The 16,434-nt window shown below is 47.5% G+C and overlaps 1 protein-coding gene across 4 annotated transcripts in view; it reads right to left on the minus strand.

Moving 5' to 3' along the window:
* Positions 1–643: 643 nt before the first annotated feature.
* Positions 644–16,434, minus strand: part of CRACDL (CRACD like) — a 145,722-nt gene continuing 129,931 nt past the window's right edge. For 3 of the 4 annotated variants that reach the window (XM_032255397.1, XM_032255396.1, XM_032255394.1), the window contains 3 exons: positions 4,073–4,260; positions 2,852–2,996; positions 644–1,467 (listed from right to left, as the gene is read on the minus strand). In XM_032255397.1, coding sequence (XP_032111288.1) covers positions 1,325–1,467; positions 2,852–2,996; positions 4,073–4,260 — 476 coding nt within the window. In that variant the 3' untranslated portion in view covers positions 644–1,324. The remainder of the gene's footprint in view (positions 1,468–2,851; positions 2,997–4,072; positions 4,261–16,434) is intronic. The other variant, XM_032255395.1, reaches the window with a different exon arrangement.

A 16,434-nucleotide genomic window follows, 5' to 3' on the forward strand; every position in this document is an offset into this window, starting at 1 on the left:
AAGGTAGGCTCAATCAACTTGTATAGTACTAATAGGTAAAAAAATAATATTCATGAAAATAGAAAATACAATAAAAGTAGCAAGACCCTAGGGTATATAAAATCAAATTATAGTATGTCATGAAGTTGTACTGATTCTGAAGGCTAAATGTCCCCAGCTATATGTATTCCCAGGGAGATCAGCTTATTCAAAGGAACAAATTGGAACTGTTTTAAGCAGTAAAGAGGCATTATGTAACCAAGACAATTCTGAGATTTCAAATATGTTTTCCTTCTCCTTGGTTTTTCCACATTCTGCATTCATGGGTCATACTGGCTGATGCACTGGCAACCCAGCTTTCAACAGAAATGTGCAGGTTCAATTGATTAGATGCTAAAGAATGATAACTTCTTAGGAAATTTTATATTTTTAGCATGTTGTACTAAATAGATGAAAAGAGTTAAAAACCCTACATTACCGTCTGTCTTCCAAAATTCTCACTGGGGGAAAAAAAACCCTCAAAAACTCAAACTCCACAATTAACCCAATTCAGAATTTTAAATGAGGTAGGTATGAAGCAAAACCCTATTTGCTGCATTTAACTGAGTGCTGGAGGATGTTCTCTAAACCTGAGTAGAAATAACATTTACACTTAAAACAGAGGCATGTTTGAAACCTTTTATTAAACAGGCAATGCATTGTGCAGTGGTTAAAGACACAGATGCCTAGTGGAAAAGTTTAAAAATTATTCTGGAAACAGTCTGTGAATTGATGAACCCTGCCATGTTCCTTCATCTCCTTCTCAGAGTGGCTGCCTTTAGGAAAACAGATTGTTTTATAGCTGCTCTTGGAAACGGCATCCCTGTTTTACCATGAATGTCATGCCTCGAAGAAAACAGGAAAGAAGACAGGATCCACAGGCAAGACAGTGACCAGAGACAAGGGCTGATCTCAGCTGGAAGCACAGCCGTCCCTTCTAGAAGGGCTTCTCTTCTGGCCTTTGCAGGGTGTCCTATTTATGTGTCCAATTTCATTTTCATTTTCTTCCTTGTCTGAGGCTTCTTTATCAAGGGAATTCTAAAAGACACATTAGTACCTTTGGGCACAGAACTGGTTTCTGGACTTTTTCAGCGTTGCTCTTGTTTCTGGGCCCTCTGGCCCAGGAGTATGGCTGTGTGTTTATCCTCTTTGTTTTGCCTGGTTCCTTCCTCTTCCCCGAACTCGTCATAACTTGATGATAAAATCAATCTTTAAGTTTCACAGTTTGTTTGCCATGATATACTGGCAGTTTTTAACTAAGTGGCTTGTCAGGGTAGTGGACATGCTTTGTCAGCACACTGCCCACCTATTTTATAATCTGGGGCATGTCGCTCCAAGCTTGAGATTTCTTTCTGGCAAGTTCCATCCAGGATGGCTGATCTGTACTGGCATAACTGGCTCTCTTCAGCTGATGCAATTCCTTCTCCGTCATCACTGCAGACTGAGCTGCTTGGAAGGGAGACAAAGGAAACAGAAACATGAGCAGTGACTTTGAATTTTCCCTTAAGCCTCTCGTGTTTCTTGAAATAGACATCAAGGTCTTAACTATGTTCTCGAACGTAAAATTCAATAATATGTGAACATATAAGAAGACCTAGTCCTAGAATATGTTGTTTATGTGATAAAAAGACATATGAGCAAGCTCAAACAGTCTGGCAATGCAATGAGGTGGGAGAGACTTTGGAAATAAAAAGGCAGGAGCTCTGCAGATGGGCTGCACAACAGTGTCCCTCTACTTAAAACTACTGCACTATACACTTAAAAATGGCTAAGATCGTAAATTCTGTTAGGTGCCTTTCACCACAATTAAAAATATATAAAAATTTCTATTTTTTTTTTTTTTGAGACAGAGTCTTGCTGTGTTGCCCAGGCTGGAGTGCAGTGGTGCCATCTCAGCTCACTGCAATCTCTGCCTCCTGGGTTCAAGTGACTCTCCTGCCTCAGCCTCCTAAGTGGCTGGGATTACAGGCATGCACCACCACGCCTGGCTAACTTTCGTATTTTTAGTAGAGACGGGGGTTTGCCATGTTGGCCAGACTGATCTTGAACTCCTTACCTCAGGTGATGCGCCCGCCTCTGCCTCCCAAAGTGCTGGGATATTATAGGCATGAACCACCACAGCCAGACTAAAAATTTTTAAATACTGATACATGACACTATGCTCAGTAAAAGATGCCAGATATAAAAGGGCACATACGTTAGAATTCCATTCATTAGAAGTGTCCAAAAAAGGCAAATCTATAGAGACAGAGTAGATTAGTGGTTGCCTAGAGCTAGGAGTGGGAGTGGGAAGTGACTATAAATGGGCATGAGGTTTCTTCTTAGTGTGAGCGAAATATTGTAAAATTAGATTGTCATGATGGTTGTGCAACTCTGTAAATACAAACGTGCTCACTGTCAATACACACTCATCCCCTGGCGTATGCCGGGGTTTGGTTCTAGGACCTCTCCCACCTGCATATACCCAAATCTGTGAATACTCAAGTCCTGCAGTCGGCCCTGTAGAACCCACATACACAAAAAAATGGCCCTCTGTTTTCTCAGGTTTCACATCCTGAGGATACAAGTAATTTTCCATCTGAGTTTGGCTGGAAAAAATCAGCATTTAAAAGACCCGCACAGTTCAAACCTGTGTTGTTCAAGAATCAACCGTATAATGAACTGTACACTTAAAACGGACGAGGTTTATGACATGTAAATTATATCTCCATAAGAGCTGTGTAGAAAACTCCATGTGGCAAGTAATTCGTAAAAATCAAACCAAAACCCAAACTGCAGGAATGACCCAAGAAAATGATTTCAAAGTATGTGGTCATGCTTGAGGATTTCATACCCAAGTTCTGATGGGACAATGAGATTCCTCTTTGCAGCCCCTCCTTGAGGTTGAGCTTTGCCCCCTGCTTCCGGTCCACAGCGGGCTTCACAGGGGTTATCAGGAAAGACTTGCTGCGTACAAAGTCAGCTTGCTTCACAGGCTCCTGTTGGGACACAAGACACATGCTGCCAAGTCACCAGTGATTCAGACAGGGGCAAACACAACAAAATGAAGAGCCGCAAGGCTGCTCGCCCAAGATGCCTTGTGCTGCTGCTACTTTCTCGGGAGGGCCCTGGTGTCAACTCACTGACACGGAGTGGTCAGATGCTGGCGCTCAGACCAGCATGCAGCCTTATCCTGGCACACATGTGCGTCACGGCTTCCTTCTTGTCCCCACACCTGGTCTCAGTGCCAGATGGCAGGGGTTTCATTTGAAAGTCAAGATGATTTGTTTAGAAATGGTTTTGTGATTTTTATGACAGTTGGTATAGTTATAGATGTCCCAAACTGGTTAATATTTGTTTTCTAAATTCCCTATGCCTGCATGAAGGTCTTCAGGTTTTGGTAGAGTTGAGGTTCCGGTTAAAGCAAAGGGAAGCAGGTCCTACTGCAGGCTCAGGCTCTCTTCCCCACATGGCTGAAACACACGGATTTATCACGGTGCTACTGGGGATACAAAAACTGCGAGTCGGCCTGATTCTGGGCATATTGTTTGGGTTGGTAAAAGCTGCCTTCAGTTCAGAGTACAAAATGGAAATATAGGCTCCAGCCCTGCAGCCCCAGGTAAGGAATGAGGAGCTCCAGCATGTGGCCAGTGGAGCAGCAAAGAACAGGGCTCGCTCCTCACAGCGCAGTTAGCTGGAATGGATCTGTTGACATCATCGCTGTGTGTCTAACTTCGAAGTTATTTTAACCTCCTTCCATTTTTCTAGATGCGGAGCTGCTGTGTTGCCAAGGAGGCAGGGAGCTGTCTGCACTGCCTAAGTGATTCACGTGCTTCTCTGCATCCCCAACAGCCCAGCATAGGCAAAGGCAGGCAGAATGCTCCATTATGGAGGTTACAATTTGGCAAGTCATTTCTTTTGCTTCACTGGCTCTCAACCACACATCCCCAACCATCACAGGTAACGGTGCCTGTGATGCCCATGCAGGACCTGTGGTTCTTACGGGTCCCTGCCCCTGGCCCAGCTGGCTACTCTCTCCTGCGCCCACAGAATGGAAAGTGTCTGCTCTAAGCACCTGGGCTCTCTCGTGCACCTTGACTTGCTTTCCCAGTTCAGACTTCGCGGTCCGTGCCCCAGGCTTGTCTTCCTGGTTGGTTGGCTGGTCCAAGGCTCCTCGCCGCTTCTGCCTAGTGACGGTGATCCAGGGCGGTGCGGGCTGCCCATCGGCTCCAGGCCCTGTTGCTGCAGGCAGCAGATTCTTTTCTGTGAGTAAAGGCACAAGGTTATAGAAACAGTTCTGTTTCCTCTTCGGTTTCCCCCTTTCGGTTCCCACATAGAGAACATTACTGCTTTGGTTCAGGTTGTAAGGTGGCTGGGAGCCCCTCTGGTGAGAGGATTACTTTCTTTAGGGGACTTTGTTTTCTTTGTAAAGATATATCAGAGAGATTATGCTCCTCTAGTCTGAGCCACAAAAAATTAAATGCAACTGCTTCTATAGGGTCGGTCTGTACTTTAAAGCCAACTTCCTCCTAGGAATCCTTTCTGGAAGGAGATCAGTACACAAATAGGTAAAATTTCTTTAATATAATCCTGTCATTTTGGACCAGTACATACTACCTGATTCCTGCTCAAATGCTGCAGACACACTATTGATCTCTTGTCTTCTAAAAACTGTGAGTATAACCTTCCCTTCGTGGAGAGAGTAACACCAAAAACTGGCCACAGTTGCTTTCCTTAATGTTATAGAGAGAAAAGAAATAGTGCCTTTGAAACCATATGTTGGCCAGGCACAGTGGCTCATGCCTGTAATCCCAACACTCTGGGAGGCCAAGGCAGGCAGATCACTGAGATCAGAAGTTCGAGACCAACGTAGTCAATATGGCAAAAACCCGTCTCTACTAAAAATACAAAAATTAGCCGGACGTGGTGGTGGGTGCCTGTAGTCCCACCTACTTGGGAGGCTGAGGCAGGAGAATTGCTTGACGCTGGGAGGCAGTGAGCGGAGATTGCGCCATTCCACTCCAGCCTGGGCAATAAGAGCAAGACTCCGTATCAAAAAAACAAAAAACAAAAAGACACCATATGTTTCCTTCCACATTAACTGTGCTTATCTTTGTGTGGTAAATTGTGGGTGATTCCCCTCCTCTTACATTTTAACAATTCTGTATTTTCATATTTTCTACAATAAGAATTTTTTACCTTCATCAGTAGAAAAAGGAAATCTCTGGATTAAATAAGAAGCTTTTTTTTTTTCTTTTTTTTTTTTTTTTGAGACAGGGTCTCACTCTGACACCCAGGCTGAAGTACAGTGGTGCAATCAAGGCTCACTGGAACCTCCACCTACCAGGCTCAAGTGATCCTCCCACCTTGGCCTCCTGAATAGCTGGGACTATAGTCATGCACCATTACACCCAGCTAATTTTTTGTAGCGATGGGGTCTCGCCATGTTGCCCAGGCTGATCTTGAACTCCTGAGCTCAAACAATCTACCTGCCTCAGCTTCCCAACGTGCTGGAATTACAGGGGTGAGCCACCTCCCCTGGCCAATAAGTGGTTTCTTACAGGTACATCAAAAGCATAGAACCCAAGGTTCTCCGTGAGCCTGCTTCTGGACGTTTGCCTGTCACAGGATAAAACAAAAGCCGAAACTGATCTCCATCCACCTGGCACCTCTCCTCGGTTGCTTTCTCCACAGTGTGGCTGAGTCAGCCGAGTGACAACAGCTCCATTTCACAGCAACACATGCAGACGTCAGGAGGAATCATGTCATTGTTCTCCATGGCCTGATGTATTCCACCCGTTGCCCTGGTGTGTAGAGGACAGTATTCGCTTTGCCTTTGTTTCTGCTTCCAGTTCAGGCTGGAATTCTTTTCCCTTAGTCCCCTGGTCACCAAGGAGGGAAAAGGGGGTGGGGAGCCACTGCTTTGTAAGCTACAGTCTCCTGCCGGGGGTGAGGAGTCTTCAGCCTCACACACCCAGGACCTCCCCTGGCCCTGGCAGCCAGGATGGATACTACTCCTTTTTCTGGCTGCTCCCTGGGGCCTCCACCCGACTGGCCCCCTGGGAATCCTGCTCCACCTCTCGGACTCATCCTACCCTGTTCCTGACTCTTCAGTCTCTCCCACTGATGTCTTTCCTGCAGCTTTGCAGAATGCTTGGGTCTTCCACAGCTTGAGCTTGAAAGAAGTCTCCACAGAGCCTCACTGTCCCCTAAGGTCTCCTCCTCTACCCTTAGCTCAAATGGCCTCTGCCTCTGTCTTGTCAGCCAGTTCCTGAACCAGCCACGAGATGACACCACTCTCCATCCTCCCAACCACCCAACCCCAAATCCCAAGGCATTGCCTGGTCCCGAACCTGCTTCACTCCTGCAGCTCTGATGTGGTTGCACATCCTCTCCTAGGGGATGGGGCAGCTGTCCTCCTGTGGCATCCCTCCGGCCTCTGAGGCTCTTCTCTAGGTCCTTGTCTGACTTTTGTTCCTAACCTGGAACTCCTGCTTGCTCCTGACCCTCAGCCGTCACTGCTTGCTCCCAGTGTTTTCTCTTCTACTCCTGATCCAACAGGCAGAATTGCTGAAATTACTAAAACTTCCTAGTGTACAATCCAGCCCTACTTTCTATTCCTAGCCAGAGCCCAGCTTTTCTATTCTCCTGTTTCACCTTTCTTCTTTCCATTCATTCAGTGTTTGCTGTGGGCAAGGACTGCCTTATATTTGAGGTGGGAAAACAAACAACAAATTGTTCCTTCAAAAAGCTCAAAGTCTAGTTGGAGAGACAAGATACAAGCAAGTAACTGGTAGAAACTGGAAAATGCTAAAATGTACAAAGGGCTATGTGGACACAGGGCCTAACACTGGTGAGTGGGAGTAGGGGTGCCTTCAGGGTTGGGGTCTGAAGAACAATCTTCCCGGCTAGGGGTGGGGGCAGGAGGAGGAGTTACGTAGACCAGCCCTGAGGAAGGGTCTTTTCTGTCTTTTTTCTTTTTCTGTCCATAATGGGGAGCTGTGGGAGTTTTAAACCATGGGCTCACTCTGGAGGTTCTATGGAGAGTCAGTCTGACTGCAGAGGGATGAGAGGCTAGGAGGAAGCTAGGAAGGAGGCTGTGGCCACAGCTAAAAAGAGGCGACAAGAGCTTGGATATCTTGTTCTAGAATCCTCCTTGCTGGCTCACCAGGGCCCCCAGGTACCACCTCCTGCATTAAGTCTGTTCTGGTCAGCCTCTCTCCTCATTCCTCTGTAACCTCTTGAAACACTTGCCTCACTGTGTCTGGAACTAGACATATTTGCTAGTTCACCATCTACCCAACTGAAGTATGCCTTTGGTCATAAGCATTTCTTATCTACTGAACAAATACATGCCACAGACTATATACCAGGTGCAGTTCTAAATGTTGAGCTTGGCAAGAGATAAATTTTCCTTTCGTTAAGAGCATGCTGGCAGAATTCCATCCCAAGCACAGAAGAGTCACCTGCTGCTGCCTGTCTGTGGGGTAGGAATGTTTCCAGCTGTACTGTGTGTGTGTTTAAGCGTGTGTCTGTGTTCACGTGCAGACTCGCAGGAATGAGTGGGTGCCCTGGCTGGGCCAGGCCGTGCTGTGGGATGAGGCACCTGCAATGGCAGTGTCTCCAAACACTGGGCCAGCTTATGACCACACCACCATTTCTCTCCTTTTTGGTTCCTGCCGCTTTCACTGCAACTGCTTGTCTTTCCTTTTATTCTGTATTCTCTTCTTTCTCACCTTCTTCCTTGTCAGGAATGCAAGAGGGCCCTTGTAACCTCCAAACCCTGTTATAGGTACTGTCCAGGGCCACCCTCACAGGTAGAGGGGTGCAAGAATAGCAAATGAGGGTCTAGACACCAGGAAAAAGGGAGAAAACCCACTCAAGGTCCCTAATGTAGTTCACAGGTGCCTGAGATTCCACCTGGAGCCTCTCAGCAGATAAGCTGAGAAAGGAGTGGTGGGCTGAACATCACTGTCCACAGTGCTGAGCCTCAGAGAAGCTGTGCCTTTGTCCCTAGTGAGCACAGGCAGAGCAGCTGTGTGATGAGCCATTCTGCTCTGTGGCAGGGGCCTGGGAGGCCTCTCTGAACTGTATGCTCGCCTCCTGTGCTTGGCATCCACACTGAGTGTGTAGAGCTCTGGGATCTGTGCCATACTCCACCTGGGGAGGGCAGGAGAAGGGGCCGAAGTCTCTGACAATGTGCAGGGTAAGGTAGGCTTCAGAGGCCAAAGACCTTACAACATGATCGCTCAAGCATGAACATTCAGGGTCAAGGCTACACGATAAAATAGCTTCTGAGATTAAACATGTTCAAAATGTCATTAATCCCAGGATAATGCAGATGTGGCCTCAGTTCAGATAAATCAGTTGAAAACAGTCCTTTGTTCACCTCTTCCTGCCTCCACACACAGACAACCTTAATCTCCCAGGGATTTGGCTAAAGACTCTGACATCTCAATTTCTCCTCCCCAACTGACAATGAGTTTCAGCTGTCAAGAGTGCCTGGGTTTGCAACCAAAAGCCCAGGAGCATTTCTCACAGACCAGGGACCAGCAATTCCAGGTCTTTATCTGTATGATCACCTTTGTGGATTGTGAAAGAGCCTGACTCCCCAGGGCAGCAAGTCTGGTCTGCTGCAGAGCAGATGCATCATGACGTCTCCAAAGGCACGGTGCAGAGTGTGCAGGAAGTCGGGACAGCCACAAAGCTCCCCCAGCTTAACTCGCAGGAAAACAACTTTTGATCAGAGAAAATATTGTGTTGTCATTTAAGGAAAGGATTCCTTCAAAGGAGCAGGTAGTAAGCTTGCTCTTCTCCAGATTCCTCCTTCTCCTTAACATGCCCCCTGCAGCCCAGGATTCATTGTGAAAAGGACATTGCTCCAGCACTAACTTCTGAGGGCTCCTGTTCTGGGGGTTGGGCTCAATGGGCTGTGCTGATGAAGAATGCTTCCTCCCTGGGGCCAGGGCAAGGGAGCTGCTAATGATGTGGCCCTGGGGCCTGCAGAGCTAGCTTAGGGCCTCCGGCTAGTGCTCTTGGGCAACTTCCAGAACTTCCCTGAGACTTCATTTCAGCGTAAAACTGAAGAATACAGAAGTCTCTACACCTCCCAGTCTGACTGTAAAGATTCTGTGAGATAATCCACTATTTATACCTCCTGCTGTGGTTATGAAGATTTCAAGATAACCCGCTATCTACCTTTGCCAGTGTGGTGTGACGACTCCATGATATAATCCATGACCTATGCCTCCCAGTGTGGTTGTGAGGATCAGGTGAAATGCCCACCCTCTATGCCTCCCAGTGTGGTTGTGAAGATTCTGTGAGAGAATCCAGGGAAAGCCCTTAGCGCAGTACCTGGCGTTAGCTGCCGCCACAATTGCTGCTGTTATGTGGTTGTTGCCAGTGTTGTTATTATTGTTCTCGCTGGAGGAGGGGTGTAGACTTTTGGTCAAACTTTACCCCAGAGCTGATGGAGGCCAGTGAGTTATTCTGCCATGACAATGAACCCTCGTGGTTGTTGTGATAAGAAAACCACAGCAAGCACTGGGTTGCACGCCAGCATCCTGCAGGTCCAGGCAGCCAGGCTGACTCTTGGCTCCCTGAGAACATTGTCCTCGGGCTCTAGCAGACCGTCTTAGTGCTGTGTGTGTGCCTCTGTGCCTGCAAGCCCTGCAAGGGCCTCATCCTGGTCACATCTGCCGCAGTGTGGGAGAGCCTGATTGGGGCTGCCCTGCTGGTGAGGCATCGTGGAGGAGCCTCGCCCAGCCATACCAGTGTGCACTGCAGTCCTGCTCTCACAGAGGTGCTCCCTCCTCCATGCACATGCTGTGCGTTGTGCATTACGGCAAGGCTGGCCATCTCGGATGCAGGACATACTGCCCAAAATGGGAGCCCAGTTATCATTTGCATTCCCGGGAATCACTCTTAAAATACCCCCTCACACAGAACTCTAAATACCCTGTAGGAGAGAACCATGAAGTTTCCAGACCCACATTTGGCATTATTATCGAACTATTTGTATTCAGAAATACCTAAAATGAACCATTTCAAAAATCCTCAATGTTAAGCCATTTCTAGAGATGTTCAGCTACGCCTAGGTGGGACAGATGCATCTCATCACTTCATTTTGACTTTTTGATTGGTGATGGTTAGTTCTTTTAGTGCCTATTAAAATATTGCCATGTATGTACCTATGCAACAATCATGCATGTTCTTCACATGTACCCCAAAACCTAAAACGCAATAAAATATATATTAAAAAAAAATTCATTCTTAACGTATTATTTTTTTCCTTCAGAAAGACTTCTGTAATGACCAGCTGAGGGGGCCAGGGTGGGACCCCAATGGTGGACAGCACCCCCATGACACTAGGGACGCAGCTGTTAAGTCTGGAAGCTGGGGGCTGTCAAGAACAGTCTCCCGAAAGGCAGTGAGCCGTAGTACAATGTAAACTTCCAGGTTCCTTGCTTTTTGGCCGAGGAGATAAAGCAGATGCTGTGCCTTAAGGTAAGGCAGCAGGATTCCCAGGCCTCTTAAAAATTTGGTATATGGTGTCCTTTCTGAAGTAGCAAATTTTTTTTTTTTTTCTTTTCTTTTTTTTTTTTTTTTTTTTTTTTGGTAGAGTCAGCGTCTCACCCTGTGGCCCAGGCTGGAGTACATTGGTGCGATGAGGGTAGCGGTGTGACGGTGGCTGCCTTGAACTCTTGGGCTCAACTGATCCTCCCACTTCAGCCTCCCAAGTAGCTGGAACTACAGGTACGAGCCACATGCCTGGCTAATTTATTAAAAATTAGTTTTTGTTAAGATTGGGTCTCACGCTGTCACCCAGGCTGGTCTCAAGTGATCTTCCTGCCTCTGCCTCCCAAAGTGCTGGGAGTATGGGTGTGGGCACTGCACCCAGCCTGATGCAGCAATTTTTAAGAAACTCTTTCTTTCCATAACATTTCTTTCTTGTTCACAGACGTACACAAGCATATTGTACAGATTTAGAAAGTAGATATAAGTATAAAGAAAGAGAAAAAGCTTCCCATAAATCAACAACCCAAGGGAGCTGTGTGAACACTTTGGCATACCACTTCCAATTTTCTCCGTTATGCTGTCATCCTAAAAATGCACATCAACAGTTCATTCCCAGGTCTTCACAACATTCTCTGTGGAAAAAGAGGCCTGAGTTTCCTAAGACCTGGGATCTAAAGTGGATGCATCATCACTGTTTCTCACAGCCAGCCGAAGCTAGAACAGTCGCTGTGCCTTGGCGCTTCATAAATAGAGCAGCGGTCCTCTGTTCTGCCTGCCTTCCGGGTCCACTGCCACAGCCCTGGTTGACCTGGTGGAAATGGGACCTGTCTATAGACACTGTCCACAGAGCTGGGCCCCAGGCCCTGGGGACACATGGGGCCACCCCACTGCTGCAGGGTTTGTCAGGCTTCCCATATGAAGAATTTGAGGGGTTTTGTTTTTTAAAAGCATTTATTGATCTGTTGTCAGTCTTGACTCACAGGCTACTCCTGATCAATACAAGCTGGCAAAGTCTACAGTTGCTCATCATCAGATCTGTCCTGGAGCCAGGAAGTGTGATCTCACTGTGGAACTCGGGGTGGTGATGCTTGCCCGAGGCTTCATCTCAAAACTATGCTGAGCATTTTGAGACTGAACAAGAGCTTTTCACAGGGCAAGCCCCCTCTCCTCATGCAACAAATATAGTCAATCCTCACTGTGCGCTGATTCCATAGTGGAGAATTTGCCTACTCACTAAAATACATTTGTAATGCCAAAATCAATATGCATGGTACTGGCATGGTCATTTGCAGACATGTGCAGGGCAGCAAAAAATTTGGGTTTCCCAATGTGCAAGTTCCCAGCTGAGGTCAAACAGTGACGCGCTGCCTTATTGTTTCAGTTCTTACACGATATACAGTATCATTTTTGTGGTCTAGTCAGTGCCACATTTTGGGGCTCTAGGTTTTCTTGGTGATTCTGCTGATTAGACCCCCAAGTGGAGTGCTGATGTGCTGTCTAATGTCCCTAGGCCCAAGGAGGCTGCGGTGCGCCTGATGGAGATAATATGTGTGTCAGATATGCTTCATTCAGGCCTGAGTTACAGTGCTGTTGGTTGTGTGTTCAGTGTCAATGTATCAACAATATATACTAAATAAAGCATCTTATGTGTTGATCTATTGATGCAGTGGCCAGAGGCACACAGGAACCTAACTTTGCATTTCCCCTAGGAGCAGTAACTCCGTACTTGTTAAGTTGTTAGTGTTTGCAGTGACTTTCCAAAACATAACTTCCTTAGACAATGAGAACGGATTGGACCTGATGAGCACCCACCAGGTGCCAACCCCTGGGGAAGGTGCCGAGTCTAGACAGAAAAGATTTTTTGAATCTTTCTCTCCAGTGCATTGGATAGACTCTCTTGCAAGACACATCAGGACCAGAGGATCCTCTGACAGCCACCACGGTCCACAATCAGGAATGAGTTCCAGATCCTGGTGAAAGGGACACAGCAGGGCCTCTAGGGTGCTGGTCTCATTCTGTTTCTTGGTCTGGTGTGTTCAGTCTAGAAATGCATTAACCTACACACACAGGATCTCTGCACTTCTCTGAACGTATATTATTCTTCAATTAGAAGTAAAAGCACATAAAAAACAAAAACAGAACCTAAGACAGGAGTCACTAGGTGCTTGAGAGTGACCAAGAAGAAGAGCCTAGCTCCCTGTGCACATAGAGAAATGAGACAAGTTTGCACACAGAGCTGTTTCCACACTGATTAAGCAAGGTGCCCCGGATGCCCTCACCCGCGGACCTTCCCACCGCTTCACTTCCTCACAGCCTCAGGTGAACCCTCCCTAGGGCCTCACCCCCTTTGCCGTTTCTAACTGCTACCTCCCCTCACCCACACAATCTTTCTTTTCCCTCCACCCTCCAGAGCCTCCCCTCCTCCTGCTCCACTTCCTCTCCTAGGTGGAACAGCACAACTCAGCGAGCATGGAGGACCCGACTCCAAACAGACTCATTTTACAGCCTCGGGGCAAATGGAAGGACACTGTTACTGGGAACTTCTTTCCCAGCCACCAGCATGCCCCCATCCCTTACCTGACTCCCAGGTCAGGAGGCACTGCCAAGGGCTCCTCAGTCTCTCCTCCTTCCCCAGGCCAGGCTTTCTGTGGTTTGAATTTCCCAGCTGATGCTAAGAAACCTGCCTTCCTCTGGCCTACATAACTCTTCTCACACAAGCTACGACTCCACATGGCAGGAAGATAAAAGCCACAGTTGCTTTAACAGCCCTGGTAGCACGCTTCAATCATGAGGCAAGGGCAGTGAGGGTCAGGATGGGCCGTTTTTCCCATGGCATGGACAGTGTCTATGAAATATCCTCTACTCACTCATCCAGGTAGTGCCCATTCAGTTAAACAGTGAGAATGAGCGGCACGTCATGGCGTTACAACTAATCCAGTCTGGGTGAAAAGGCTGAGGGCATCAGAAAGTCTCCCAGTGGCAGCATTTATTTGTGAGGGCCTCATATGGTAGCATATTTGTCATGGGGTCAGGGGTGGGGGGAGGGGTGAGTGTTGGTCCTTGTCCCAGGGCAGGAGTTTGCTCAGGTCCCCGTAGTAGAAACTGATGTGAGTTTTTCCCAAACGGGGCCCCAGGATCTGCTTTGGTTGTTGTCAATGCCCCAACTACACCTGCTTTGGGGATCTGTTGCTCACAGGTAATATCTGTGAGAAGGCATTCATAAAGAAAAAACAATAGTGAATCACATCTGTGTTTGGGTGTGTGGGGTGGGGCCAGGAATCTGGTTAGCCACGTGCAGCCATGTGTACTGGGGGCACCCCAAGGGGCAGATGCTTTGCCAGGCTCTTTTCCTGACTTGTGGCACAGCTGCCCAGCACTTGGCATGTCAAGGCTGGCAGACATCCAAGGGTGGCCCGGTCCAACCTCTACATCTCACAGTGGAGACCCTGGGGAGCCAGTGCTGGGCTCAAGGGCATGGAGTTGTCAGCAGAGAGGCTGAACTGAAAGCACATTTGCTAAACTGCCACTATCTGCGCAATTAAAGCAAGCCTCTCAGCAGGAGACAATGACCAGTCTACCTCCACAGAGACAGCTGGTCTCCGCTCCCAACCAGGTGATATAACTGGGACCTCAAAAGGATACCGGAAGGGAAAGGTACTGTTATTTAAAAATAACTTTGAGCTAGAGCACATTAATGAGAAAAAGGAGAAAAATTATTCTACTTATACTTTGAAATGTACACAAATGCCTCACCTTAGACTCCTTGTCTCCCCACCCCAGATCTCCAGGAGCTGCCAGAATTCTACAAGAACTGTCTAGGGCGGCCAACAGAGAAGAGTAAGGAATCATTCCAGGGATGGCCTCTGTCCTTGGAGCTCAGATTTCCCTTTCTCTATTACATCTGAGCCCTCCTTCACCCACCCCAGTCAGGTAGGGAAATTTCTCCCGACCAAAGAAATGGTCACAGCTAAGGTTTATTCCATCTTTGCTTTCAGAGCAGTATCATATTCATAATGACCGTCACAGCCCTCCTTGTAATGTAAGGATACTTTCAATCCCCATTTTAGACATGGGACCACAGAGTCTTATGGAAAAAAGTGACTTGTCCAGGGTCACTTGGCCAATATGTAACAAAACTGGGATTTGAACAGAGACCACTTGATCTCTAATCTTCATTCACTACCTGACATGCCATCTCTTACTAAGAGGTATGACCTCATGACTGTCCTATAAAACCACTTTCTCCCCATTTTAACTTATTCATTGAGTGGCAAACAGAAGTTGCTCAGCCTTGGCACTGCTGACATTTTGGGATGGATAGGTCTTTGTTGTTGGAAGCCGTCTGGTGTACTACAGGATGCTCAGTATCTTTACCTGCTAGATGCTGGTATACATCCCACCCCCACCCTACCACAGCTGTGTCAATCAAATGTCTCCAGGCACTGCCAATGTCTGCTGAGGCCCATGCCTGCCCCAGCTGAGAACCACTGCAGGGCAGCATGACACTGGGGAGTGCCAGCTGCAGTAAGCCTAGGCAGCCTCCACCTCTCCTCCACAGTTTGCTAGCTACATGCCTTTGTGCAAGTTCTTTAACCTAAGTTTGTTTTCCTATTTACTAAATAGGATTGTTGTTGAAAATTAATACATAAAGCATTTAATGTAATACTTGGCATTTAGCAAGTTAGTAAGTGCTTATTATGTGTTAGCTATTATTGCTATTGTTTACCCATTTACTGAGAAGGTAAATCTGCTGCAGACTCCAATTTCAAGAAACTGATATAGGGAGACAGGCATACAAGCAGAGAGGTGAAGTATAATAATGCCTTGATATCCAAGCCATTTTTGGGAAGAGCATAACCCTTACAGGGTCTCATAAAGATGCTATTTGCTAATGACAGCCCTGAAACAGTGTGGCCCAGTAAAACTTTGTATAATGATGGAAATGCCCTCTGTTTTATCAACCATTCATACATGGCTCCTGGGCCCTTGAAATGTGGCTGCGGTGACTGAGGAACTCTGTTTTAATTTTGCTCACATTTACATTAAACAGCCAATGTGCTAGTGGCTCTGTGTTGGACAGCACAGACTTGGAGCCTCACCACTCCAAGTGTGGTCCATGGATCAGCAGTGCTGCCATCATTCCAGACGTACTGAGTGGGAAGCGTTACCTTAAGCAGATTCATAAGCACTCCCAAGTCTGAGAGGCACTGCTCTCCTACGGCCCAGGATCTCAACACTGGCCACACATTAGAACCACCTAGGCAGCCCTGAACACTCCACTGTCAGGGATTCACTCTGGGCCAGTCTACCGAATCTGTGTGTGTGGGGACTCCCAGGTGACCACAAGTTGCAGCCAGCATTGTCAACTGCTGATCTTGATGCTGCTCTGAGCTTCTGCCCAAAGAAAGCCTGAAGAGAAAGCCCACGGTATCTTGTCCCCTTTCTGGCTAATACAAAGTGCTCACCTGACCAGATGGCTCAGTTCCTGAACTGGACTGACATCTGTCCCCTGCCCCCAGGCTCTGGTAAATACTTCTTTTAACCAGCCAGTGCCCCTGGTCCCCAGGACATCTACTCCCATGGCTGCCGGTGTTACAGGTCCACACTGCTGCCGGCTCAGACCTCACCTCCTACCACACCACCCTTGGGCCTGCTCAGAGGGGCCTGGGACACTTGCCCATTGGTCATGAAGACACCGTCTTCTCTTCTTTAAACCTACTTCTCTCCTGAGCCATGGGGTGAGTGCACAGAGGGTCTCAGCATCCCCACATAAGGTTAATGGCTGCCCTGGAGAAAGCACTGAAGCCATCCCTCTGAAGTGGCACCAATGTAGCCGCAGGGGATGGGTGGTGCTGCTCCTCTGCTCCTAGGAGGTAGACTGCATCTGTGCAGGAACCAGAGCACTACACCGGCAGGTTC

This window comes from Sapajus apella, unplaced genomic scaffold (assembly GCF_009761245.1).
Source record: "Sapajus apella isolate SASKATOON/1434 unplaced genomic scaffold, GSC_monkey_1.0 scaffold89, whole genome shotgun sequence".
Taxonomy (NCBI): Eukaryota; Metazoa; Chordata; class Mammalia; order Primates; family Cebidae; genus Sapajus; species Sapajus apella.